General features: G+C 43.6%; 1 protein-coding gene across 1 annotated transcript; it reads right to left on the reverse strand.

Moving 5' to 3' along the window:
- Positions 1–1,987: 1,987 nt before the first annotated feature.
- Positions 1,988–12,147, reverse strand: LOC131291225 (uncharacterized). Its single transcript, XM_058320411.1, has 2 exons — positions 7,218–12,147; positions 1,988–2,385 (listed from the first exon to the last, which is right to left on the reverse strand). The coding sequence occupies exons 1-2, from the start codon at positions 12,145–12,147 to the stop codon at positions 1,988–1,990; spliced, it is 5,328 nt and encodes a 1,775-aa protein (XP_058176394.1).
- Positions 12,148–13,173: the final 1,026 nt, after the last annotated feature.

Genomic DNA, 13,173 nt, shown 5'->3' on the forward strand with positions numbered 1-13,173 from the left:
TCCGCGAGTTGGGTTCTGAAAACAGCGGCTTTTTAACCGATCGTTTTATGGAGCAGTTTTTTATGAGGAAGCTTCGCTTTGCCAAACGGCGATTGAACCTCCAAGGGCTACGACGGCCGGTCAGTCGGGCAAAAGCAAGGGAGATACGCCCAGTAGAAATAGATATGGCGAAGCAGGACTAAGCTATTTGATTATGTTATCATGAAATATACTTGAATTCAAAGCAAGAAGCTTAAATTTACCATGTGTGTGTTGATTTTAAAATTTAATTCCGAACATTTTATTGATGTAAAATCGATTATGGAAAACAGTAAAAATTATTATTTTTATTTTTATTTAATTTATAAATTCATTATAAGACTCCTCCATTTATTAATGTGTGTAGTAATGGTACAAATAATGTGTCTCCGGTTTGGTTCAACGGAACAACCACAAGTTTGCATTTTACCTGGCATGGACGATATACTGACATATTATTCGAAACATTTGTTATATTCCCTTTAAAATTTAACATTAGTTCAGCCGCAAATGGTGCTGTATAAGCTGGTTGACGTTGTTTTATTTTTTTCCCATAGATTGAGACTACTGAAGGTGATGGTTTTGTAGCTGTCCAATACTGAATAATATCATTTTGTGTGCTAAGAAACCAACCATCACGATTACCTTTAGTCAACATAAAATCTCTCACATACAACGTAACATTGTTTTGGTTCTCTTTTAAAAATACATTGGCAGGACTCATAAGCTGTTTGGGGATGTTGAAGCTATCCAGTTCAGAAAGGCGATTAATAATTTGCTCCAGGTTTGATCGTCCATTTCTCAAAAGTTTTTTCATGTGCTGCAGCTCATTTTCAAATGGGTATGCATTTAAAGAATGCAACGGACCGAGTCTTTGAACCTCATCAGCAACATGTAACAAGTTATGTATGTTACTGCTTACGTAACCATCCCCATATACTACTTTATAATCGGAAACAAACTTCTTTAACATTTCATTAGCTTCATCCCAATAGCACTGGTACACGCTTGATGATAAAAGAGTAACCGCACAATAAAGAAGCATAAAGTGTTCATATGCAACTGGACTTATTTTTTCCTTCAGAATAACAACACTACCATAATGAAGAAAAGATGCATATTCAGAACCCTTCCAATGCTTCAAATCATCCAAAGTTCGAAATTTGCGATGGATTTCCGATGGCAAGTTTATGCGAGTCAGATGATCAGAAATAACCCCATAGGTTCCCTCCGACCATTTTTCAGCACCCCACTTTCCATACGCCCATCCATACAACAATTTTCTCATCACTCCTAAATCTATGAGGTGAAGACGGTCACCAACAATGACGTCTTCTACTATGTTGAATCCTTGTAAATCCAACAAGGGCGAACGAACTTTGTAATGAAGCTCATACGCCCCCTCGCGAAATGCAGCATCGGTTCTTAAAGGATCGTTCACGCCAACAAAAGTGACGGTCCGAGATGTTTGATGAAAGATTCCAACTACTGTACATTTCATACACCCATGTCTAGCATTATGGCCAATTACACCTGCAATAAATTTAAAAAAAAATTATCATACTTGCTCATATAAAATGTATATAATTAACCTTTTATAAATGCCCGAGCCGGTGAATCTGCCACAAATATTCGTGCACATACGATGACCATTGTCCGGTATACACCTAACCGAATACCTTGATTTTGAAGAGCATTCATCTCAGTTACCAATGGTCTAAGGAATTGCTCAAGGGATTCTGGTTTCGATTTTCCACAGTATATTGCAACCGTCATTGGCGATATATGAGGCATTCCATGAATGGTCATCAGAATAGGCCAAAAAGTACTCCGGCCACTTTTATGTAGGGGCAACCCGTCGATAGAGAACACCAACTGCAGCATTGTTCCCTGTGGTAGTTCCATTCTCCTATACGAGCCAATTAATAAATGCATTAAAATAATGTAATCAAATCAAATTGCGTTCAACTTACTGTGTGCGATTTTCGAGGCTTTTTCCTACTCCTCGATACCAATACTGGCCTTTACCGATACTGGAAATATTCTTCTTTTCCCTGCTCGTTCTTAGCAGAGTTCGAGCATCCTTTGGTACCCACAAAGTTGTCTTCTCTCGGAAAACCTTGAGCACAAGATTGACCGTCGATAGCGGCATATTAGTTCTAAGGGCAACATATCGCAGGCAATCTTCAAGCGAGTGTTCTTCCATTTCGAAGATCGTAGGAACATAACGAATAGTATCGTCATAGTTATCTTCCGAAAAGATGTTATCATCATCCAACATGAAGAGATCGGCTTCTTCTAAGTCGGAATCACCCTCGGAAGCGGTCACAGTAGATTCCGCGGAGTCGACATAATCAGCCAACTCTCCTGTGTTACAAACGAACAAATGAAAACGACATTTTAGTGATAAACAACATTAAAACATATTTTTTACCATCACAGAGCTACAACATACAAGCTGTGTGTAAATAAAAAGATACGTCATTTGAAATATCTTAAAATACTTCTGCAGACTATATTTTCAAAGTATAACTTGCACTACAATTCTTCGTTTCTAACACAAAACACACAGCCCAATTACTTCACAAAAAACTTTTCTAACCAATCTGCTGTCCTTCCATGTTCCTACTGCTTTCGCCTTCTTGTTGCTCCGATGCAGCTTCCATTGCAGATCTTCCAGTTGTTCGCTTAGAATACTGACCAGATTCGCGAAGGCCAGTATAAAAGGTGTTTCTTTGAGACATGATTTTCTAATTGAAAAGTGAAATTCGTATCTTTAAAACTTGTTTATGAATCGTCAAATGTATGCAACTTAAAGAGAGATTGTGATAGCTTGCACTTGTTCGCACTGATATGACAGCTGAGAATAACGACACTACCAGCACCGAGGCTAGATTTGTGAGCCATTTCAAGGTTACTTTTGCAAAGCTATGCCTGTTTCCGAAGGAAATGTGCCGCGTTTGGGTAACCTTGTGGGAAGCCATATTGAATTTGCAAGCTTGCAACGTTCACTCGCAGGGCGGCGCTACTGTGCAAGCAGTCAATTGATTTTCTCTCTCTTTCTACCTCATGGAATAGATGTACTCAACCAAAAATGCCACCTAAACTGTTTGTTTTGATCAGCGTCAGTTCAGTATCTGTTTGGCTATTTAACTTGTTTCGTGTGTTTTGGCTATTATTTTTGGGATTCAATGTTACCCATGATTAATCGAGGACCGCATCCTTCAGCTGTTGCCGCATTGTGCGGAAAAAATCGCATTTTGCAAGCACAACGCAGATCCGGTGCCATTTACAAGCGCGTTGCAAGATTGATGCCGAAATCCGAGACAACGGATAGCTTTGTGAATGTTGTAGCACCAACCGAGTTGTCGGGTAAATAATCTTATGTAGGTAATGTAGATTATTATGTGTAATGTAATAATTTAGTTTCATTTGTATCGGGAATCGAGCAAAACTGATGTATACCATCGCTTTGATTTCATTTTAGTTTCGGCTTCGTCGGACCAATTATTGCTGCCTTCTATCGATTTGCCAGATGAGGAACCAACTGAACAATTGGATCCGCTTTTCTCTGACACTCAGGGATACGAAATGGACTTTGTTACGGACGATGAAGAGAGTAGTGATGAAGAGAATGCGATGGACGACGAGGAAAATTCCGCAGATGATGAAAAAATGGTCCCGATTATGCCAAGATGCCAGATGCAGAGTGTATACGATACTGGGCGTTAACTGGGAACGAGTCGCTTGCAACCGTTGGACGAATGCTGGAAATGTTTCGTGCAAAAACGGATATGAACATCCCAAAAGATCCGAGGACTGTTCTACGAACAAAGCGGATCATAGATCTTCCAGAGGAATCCGTCGAATTAGAATTTAATGATATAAAATGTAAACTAGTGAAAACCATCGGAGAAGGGGAGGGAGAAATGATATTCTTTCCTTTCCTACGTACTCTTGTCAAATAAATGCACACATAAATGCAAAATTGTAGTTTTACGGTATTGTATTTTCATTGCGTTCATGCAATCCTTTAATGTTATAACATGCGTATCTTAACTTATGAATTAAAAAATCTGATTCCTGCAGTCAGTGGTGTGTTGTCTGAAATTAGTTGACTAGACTCCATCTGTTTGCACGGATCTGTTTGCACGAATAACCACTCCTTCTTTCAGCTGACTCGGGCCTAGAAAGAAACGAAACAATAAGCAAAATATAAAACTACGAAAGGTTTTCTAAACTCACTAGTAGTAGCGGGAGAAGAACGATCAGAAGGTTTAGCAGGAGAAATATCCAATCCTTGTTTCAGCTGACTCGGGCCTAGAAAGAAACGAAACATTAACCAAAATATAAAACTACGAAAGATTTTCTAAACTCACCAGGAGTAGCGGGAGAAGAACGACCAGAAAGTTGAGCAGGAAGTAAAATCACTTTTTGATTCAGCTGACTCGGGTCTAGGAAGAAACGAAACATTAACCAAAATATAAAACTACGAAAGAATTTCTAAACTCACCAGGCGTAATGGAATTAGAAATATGCTTAGGCAAAGGTGCTGTTGGACCTGTGAATGAAGCTATTTTTGTTTGAAAACGCAACTAAAGCATTGTTATATTTAGGTTTACCTTTAATTATATCTTCGTCTGTGAGGACCAACACTTCCAAAATCCGACGCTTCTTGGCCGGTCCTAAACATGTCATTCGATGCAATACCCATCGCTGGAAATAAAAAAAAATTAAAGACATGTTATGAAATTGCACTGGGTGAATTTTTTAAAATATATTTGCTCTATATATATAGGCTTAATATCATCTCCAGTTACGACACCAACGGTTCAGCGCAATTATCGTGCATCGCGAACTTCAACGATCACAACCCACCCGGGTTCAAAACAGCTCATCGACCGTACACAAAGGTAATTGAATGGAAAAGTACTGACCTAACCGAACTGTCTCTCTTCTCTCCCACAGAAATACGAAGCAAGAAAATCGGCCGCTCGCGAACACACGGAAGTACCGCAGAAGAAACAACACCTACTCGTTCACAGTCAATATACGACTGACTAACTGGCTTGACAGGTGTAGAAATCGCAAAATCGCGAAAAGGATCACAATTGCATATGAATATGCAGAAAACAACACAAATAAATCTGACATTTACGAATTTAAATTTTAAATTATTTTTTTATTTCATAGTTATGACGGTAGATGGCGCCGCTGCCATCGTTTGACAGCCTCCTCCTTCCTTACCACACTCACAAAACGCTCATTACCACAAACTTTATGTACCGAAAATCCCGTCATTGTGATATCACGGTGTCATGAAATACCACTCGTTATGCTACCGGTGGACACATCAAACACGAAAAAGCACCGTTAGCCGCACAACGGGTGTGTGTCGGCGCAGGCGCGTTTGGCTCGGTGCAGGGGACAGCTGAACACTTGTCTGGACAAAATTATAAAACTCAATTTCTTATTCGCGTTTGACAAAAAATGTTAGCTTTTTATGCAGAAAGACACATACAAATATGCCTTTTTAGTTGGGCACAAATGTGGCACTACAAAATGTTTAACTTTGATTCAAATGCGGAACATTTTATATCAATTATTATTCGCGGCACATTGCATTCTGTCCATCATGGTGCCCAAAGTGCCGGTCGGCGCATGCGTGGAACGGCGTGGGATCATGAACGTCGGTCGGCGCATGAACGATTGGATTTACGCAGTGATCACGTTCGAACGTCCGGTCTTACAGATACTTCTTTATATGGGTGTGTGCGTGGTACACTGCAGTGAACGCGCGAGCGGTCTTATCGATTATTCTGTTTAAAAGTGTGTGCGGGTTGTGCGCTCCCGCGTCTGCCAGAAAATGTTCACCGCAACGAATTCACCGGTGTGAGCCCGTGTACAGATACCCAATACATCCAAAGATCGAGCGATTTTGATGAATTTGAGGGTAAATCATGAATTTTTCTATTCATTTGGCTGGCTGGGATTGTTCCGGTTGAATTTCTTTTGTGCGTTGTTTTTTTCGTGCCATGCTTTCTCTGTATGTCTGTTCCACCAGATTTTTGTTTTGTGTTGAATATGCTTGTTTTGTTTAATAAGTTTTTGTATCGTTTTGCTTATGTTTTTGATGTTCTGTCCGTTTCTAGTTTGCATTTGGTTTATCTCTTTGAATAGTTTAGTTTTGTTGATGTACGTTTTTTGTGTAGTGGGGATGTTCGCCTCTATGGTTGTGAAAATTGTTTTGTGGTTTGTTGCCCCTATATGGATAGCGGATACTAGGCGCGTGCTCTTTTCTATCATGTCTTCCGAAATGATGGTGAGATCTATGGCAGTTCCGTTTTTATTTGGGTCGGACGGGACGAAGGTAGTTTCGTTATTATGTAATAGGGTCAAATTTGTCTCGCCGATCTCGTCGGCGAGGAATTTTCCTTTCGCATCGTCCCATGCGTTCCCCCATAGTGAGTGGTGGCAGTTTAGGTCTGCTGTGATGATGGTACTTGTGGATTGTTCTAACTTTGTGAATAGGGTGTTTATATTTTGTTTAAAAGTGGTAATCGGTGTGGATGGTGATGCGTATGCTGCTATTATTTTGATTTTGGGTTGTGTTCCGATAGCTCAAGTCGATGGTTCAGCTTAGACTAAAATACATTTATTGATGTAACTTACATGTTATCTTAACGCTAGATCTTATTTCACAAATACTTATCGCTTATGTATTACTCACACATCTATTATTGATAACATAATTATCTTATGCAAAGGACTGTGCTACTGGGGCATCCTTTGCCTACTTTACGGCGCTAACATCCCGACCACCATAAAAATTCAAATTTTTATAAACTAATTAAACTATTTACACTGTTGAACCTTTCCTCCTTCCTTTCTGTTGCCCTCAAATGGAAGTACGCATAACTTGGCAACTGGCCTTTTCACTTTATCCGACTGAGCTGTGCGCAAAGTAACTACCCTGACTATACCGTCCTTCCCTGGGTGCACTTCTATCACTCGTGCCAATGGCCATTTGTTTGGTGGCATATTGTCATCACGAATGATAACCATTATTCCAGGTTCTATAGCCGTCGCAGGCATACTCCACTTATTCCTAACGTGCAGCTGATGCAGATACTCGGATCGCCATCGAGCCCAAAAGTGCTGGAATCGCTGTTGAATCACCCGCCAATGATTCAACCTGCCTTCTGGAATATCCCGCAGATCAATATCCGGGACCTGCTGCATATTTGAACCCGTGATAAAGTGTCCCGGTGTAAGTGCTTCCAAGTCTGTAGGGTCATCCGACATCGGAGTGATAGGTCGCGAATTCAGGCAACCTTCTACCTGCGCCAACAGCGTGACCATATCTTCATACGTGGCTGCTGCGTCTCCCAATACACGATGTAGGTGACGCTTCATTGACTTAACCGCTGCCTCCCAAAGTCCTCCGAAGTGGGGAGCTCCCGACGGAATGAAACTCCATTTCAAACCTCGTTCGCTGCTCCAAGTTGTTACCTCTGCCTGAAATTGAGAGGAACTAAGCAGATCATAGAGTTTACGCAGTTCGTTGGCGGCTCCCTTGAAGTTGGTGCCATTGTCGGAGTGCAGTTCAGCCACTAATCCTCGCTTCGACACGAATCTTCGGAGTGCCGCTATGAAGGCTGCCGTGGACAGAGAGGAAACCAACTCCAGATGCACTGACCGCGTAACGAAGCACACAAACACTGCGATGTATGCCTTTGTGGGTGCTGCCTTCCTATGACCGCCCTTGATGTACACTGGGCCGCAGTAATCCACACCCGATATGGCAAACGGTCTCGCTTCCGCTACTCTTGCTGCAGGTAACTCTCCCATTGGTTGCACCACCAGCTTCGGCTTATTCTTGAAGCAGGTGACACACTGCCGCTGCACTTGCCGAACCACTGACCTCACTCCCATGATCCAAAATCGTTGTCGTAATGAGCTCAACATCAACTGTGGCCCAGCATGAAGCAAGTTGACATGGTAATGTAACGCCAACAACCTCGCCAACGGATGCCCTTTGGGAATTATTATGGGATGCTTTGCTGCTTCATTCATATGCGCGTTCTGAAGCCGTCCCTTGACACGAATCAATCCATCTTCGCCCAGAAATGGATCGCAGAACCTCAAGCCCGAAGCACTCGGCAAACTCCTTCCTTTCTTCAACGTGTCCAGCTCTGCCGCCAACTGCTCCCTCTGTGCCAAGCGGCAAAGCGTTGACTCCGCCTTTCTTAAATCCTCCGTGGTCAACGGTGCCATTTCCTCTGACGTTGGTTTTGCATGCGACCTTAGAGCGTGGAGATATCGCTGACAAAATCCCATAACTCTGCGCAGCTTCGTGTATGTGGAGCACAGGGAGTAGAGTCGGTCACTAAAGTTCTCTTCGTCAAGCGAAGAGGCTAGTACCGCTGTTGCTCGTTCTTCTCCTGTAGGTTCCAATGCCTTTGCATTGTTTGGCAATGCTGGCCACGATTCTTCCTCCAAGGAGAGCCATGTTGGCCCCGACCACCATTGCTTGGTGTCGATAAGTGCCTCCGGATCCACACCTCTAGACACCAGCTCCGCCGGGTTCTCGACTCCCGGCACGTGTCTCCATTGAGCTCCTTCCGCGTTCCGCTGGATCTTTGATGTGCGATTCGCTACGAATGTCTTCCAATTTCCATGAGGAGAATTCACCCAATGCCACACAGTCATGGAATCCGTCCATAAAAAGGCAGGTGCTCCTTCCGGCAGGACCTTCTTCACTAACCGATATAAGTTGCTGCCCAAGAGCGCTGCACATAACTCCAATCTAGCGATCGTTATCTTTTGCTTCAACGATACCAACTTCGATTTCGATATAAAGAAGTTCACTGTCGCCTTTTCGCCAACTTTCTGACAACGGATGTAACAACAAGCTCCATGCCCCCTTTCCGATGCGTCGCAGAATATATGCACTTGTTTTTCCATACTGCTATCCGTTAGCACTGGTCTTGGAACTTCTATCTTTGATAGTGCCGTAAGTTGGGGAAAGAAGGCCATCCATTCTGCAAACAAGCCTTCTGGTAACACATCGTCCCAGTCCCAGCGTTTTTCCTTGGCATCCTTCAAGGTTACTATACGTTGCAAAAGCAGCTTTGCCTTCATCTTAACAGGATCGAGGAATCCTAATGGATCATATACTTTCGCGAGGCATTCCGATACCTGCCGTTTCGTGCGTAGGGTTTCGATCTGTGGCGGTAGCCTAACTTGAACACTCAAGACGTCCGACGATGTGTTCCACGACAAGCCCAGAGTAGACACCGTACCTGTAGGCTCCGTCCCAAACTCATAATTTCCTGCCTTCGCGATGTGCTCTGGTGTGATTGCTGCAAGTGCTTCTGGCTCATTGGAAGCCCACTTGCGGAGGCCAAACCCTCCCATGCTGAGCAACTCACTGAGCTCCTTTACCATGTTTCCCGCTTCCTCTATGGTCGCTGCGCCGGACAAGATGTCGTCAACATAGAAATCATTTGCGCAGCGTGACGCCATGGGAAACTGATGCCCTTCATCTTCGAAAATCTTAAATAATGTCCTGATTGCTAGGAAGGGTGCACACGCGGTCCCATACGTTACCGTATTCAGAACGTAGACCCCAACTGGATCATTGGCGGTTTCTCTCCATAATATTCGTTGTAGATTTTTATCTTCTTCCGCCACCAAGACCTGCCGATACATTTTTTCTACATCAGCCACAAAGGCCACAGGCCTCATCCTGAATCTGAGAAGAATGACTTCTATGTCGTCTTGTAATCGCGGTCCAGTCAACAAAATGTCGTTTAAGCTTAGCCCGGTACCACAACGGCATGATGCATCGAACACCACTCGACACTTTTTCGTCAATCCATCAGTCTTCCAAACTGCATGGTGCGGTAGGTAAAACCGTGGCGTGCCCTCTGCCATCTTATCTTCTACATAAGTTGACACCTTTGTCATATGCCCTAGTCTGATGTATTCGGACATAAATTCCTTGTACGCGGCACCCAGGTCCGGCTCCTTGATCATACGCCTTTCGATGGCCGCTAACCTTTTCAATGCTGGTTGAAGTGAGTCTCCCAGCCTTTCTTCGAAGTTGGCTACCTTGGGCAAGTTAACGACATACCTTCCCGACTCGGTGCGCCTCGTTGTGTTTAGATAAAGGTTTTCACATTCCTCATCTTGCTCGGACCGTACACGTTCTTCCGGTATCGCTTCCAGGCTAGCCAGCTTCTCAAATATTGCCCCAAGATCGTTGTCAGCCAAACAGGAACAGACGACCTCAGCTGCATCTTCAGAGACTCGTTCTTCCCTGCCGCATACAATCCAACCAAGGCTGGACTCCAGGAGCTTTGGCAAGTGAGGTGCTAACTTTAATTGACCTTGTTGGAGCAACTCGCCAAATAACTCTGCACCAATCAGAAGGTCTATCCGCTCACTCCGGAAGAATGCTGGATCTGCCAATATCAGAGCTTGGGGAATGTTCCAGAACTCCGTGTTCCGAGTTTGCGCTGGAAAGTTGGCTGTTATGTTTCGCAGCACCAACCAATTCACTCGAGACACAAAGGTTGACGCTCGTGATTTCATGGTAGCTACCACCATCGTCTCTGCCTTTAGCGAAACTGCTCCGATGCCGGACAAAGGTTTATTTAGTCGCCTTTTCTTCAGCTTCAACTGCTGTACCAACCGTTCGCTCATGAAGTTGGATTGCGACCCCTGGTCCAGCAACGCTCTAGCTGGAAATTCTCTACCTTCATCATTGCAAATCAACACCTGAGCCGTTGACAACCAAATCATTTTTTCTTGTGGAGGCTGCGAATCAACTGGAGCTGGTATGTACGTGGTGGCGCTTATGCTGCTCTCTGTTCTCGGGATAATCGGATTGGTTTTGTTGCATACTAAGGTGTGATGTCGTTTCTGACAGTTTCCACATCTTGACTGGGCCTTACAGAATCTTGCTTGATGCTCCTTTCCCAAGCAGTTGAAGCACAAAGACTCAACCTTCGCAATCTGTTGGCGCTCTGACAACGACATCTTTGCAAATCTCTCGCATCTTGCGATATGATGATCGGCCTTACACAACACACACCCTCTGAGCATGTTGCCTGTCTGAGCTGCACAGGACATTGAAGCTGGATACGGTCTTTGTGTAGGCTTTCGAGTACTTTGATGATCATGATTTGTTCCCCTGGTTGCCGGCCTCGTATCGATCCTGTTTTGCGTGTGGACGACCGAGTTTGTCAAAATCTTGATGCGACGCTCACAAAACTCCATCAATGCCTTAAAGGTATCCGTCTTCTGCTCGGCTGCAATAAGTTCGAAAGCCATTAGTGTTTGCTCGTCGAACTTGTATCTTACCAGACTTGATAATGGGGTATCCCAGGAAGATACAGGCTCCTGCAATCTGTCCATCCCAAGCACTAAGCGCTTCGATTCGTTGACGATACGAGTCAATTCCTCCGCCGTTGCGGCAGCCATCGGTTGCAGATCCACCAACGCCTTGAAGTAGTCCCGTTTCAGCATCTTCGCATCATCAAACCGCTCCAACAAAGCTTGCCACGTACTGTTGTAGTTTCCTTCTACAAGCTTTACGTGGTCGAATAACCTTGCAGCATCTCCTTTTAGCGAAGCCAACAAATATTGCAGCTTCATTATGTCCGACAACTCTGCATCGTGAACCATTGCAGTGAAGCGATCCTTGAAGCTCATCCATTTTGTTTTGTCACCATCGAACGCCGGTAAATCGATTTTGGGAAGCCTCACTTGCGAATTTGTAAAACTTGCATTCGCCATTGTACTATTTGCAGCCGGCCTATGGCCGTCCGCCCCATCTTGCTTCTCCAACAGAAAGCCCTTCACCCGATGGAACTTCCCGTAGAAGGCTTGTTTTTCGGTCAAAAGTTCCACCGTATCACATTCTTCGTGTTCCGTTAGTAACTTTTCTCTCGCACTTTCGAAGTTACTCTTAGCCTCTTCCAACGAAATGAGGAGGCTGCTTATCTGGCATTGTTGGTTTTCGGTATAATTTTCGATGAACTCATAAAAAAAATCAACTCCCGCTAACTTGTCGTTGTATACGCGTTTCATCTGACGCACCATTTTGTCCGTAACCGGCATTTTCCTTATTGTTTCTGTCCCGAGAAATGCTAACCTTTATACGCAAACCGCTAACTTTTTGTGCCACACTGTAGCGTCAACTCAAATTCACGCGCGCTTTGCTGGATTTGGTTGCCGCTTGACACGGTCGTTCACGCACAGGTCCAAAGTTCACAATTTCACCACGGCAACCACCATGAACTAGTGAATCTAACTACCATCCACTGAACTCAAACTCTTTCCGCGAATCAACTCTCTAACGCGGTTTACTCCGGATGAATGTTACAAGAATCCAAATTCTATCCGGTTCGAAGGACCAATGTTCCGATAGCTCAAGTCGATGGTGCAGCTTAGACTAAAATACATTTATTGATGTAACTTACATGTTATCTTAACGCTAGATCTTATTTCACAAATACTTATCGCTTATGTATTACTCACACATCTATTATTGATAACATAATTATCTCATGCAAAGGACTGTGCTACTGGGGCATCCTTTGCCTACTTTACGGCGCTAACAGGTTGTTCTAGGGTGATTTCTGTTGTTTGTATGTGGTTGTTGTTTATGGGTTCGTTGGATGTTTTGAATTTAATATTTTTTTTTATGTATATGGCTGTGCCTCCATAGCCGTCGTGCCTGTTTGTCTTAACTAGATGGTAGTTTGGTATATTTGTGTATTGTGGTTTCTCGTCGCTCAGCCACGTCTCCATGACGCAGGCCGCCGTGATGTCCTTGGCCACCATGATTCTTTGTAATTCATCCTTGTTTTTGTTTATGCTGTTTATGTTTGTTTGGAGGATGGTGATTTTGTTGTTCCCATTTGTCCCCATCCTTTGTAAGATATTAAAGAGTGTTGTTTGTTTGTGTGTGTTTTATTGTGCTTTTGTATGTGTGCGCTTATGAGTTTGTGTGTTTTGTTTTGTGGGTGTTTTTTTTTTTTTTTTATAGTCTTTCGCCGCTCGACTCCCTGCTATTTGCATGGCTCCTGTTCCCCGAACCTTTCCCTCTTTTTGTGTTTTCCTCCACGTTCGTTGGGAAGGGCC

Source organism: Anopheles ziemanni, chromosome X (genome assembly GCF_943734765.1).
Source record: "Anopheles ziemanni chromosome X, idAnoZiCoDA_A2_x.2, whole genome shotgun sequence".
Taxonomy (NCBI): Eukaryota; Metazoa; Arthropoda; class Insecta; order Diptera; family Culicidae; genus Anopheles; species Anopheles ziemanni.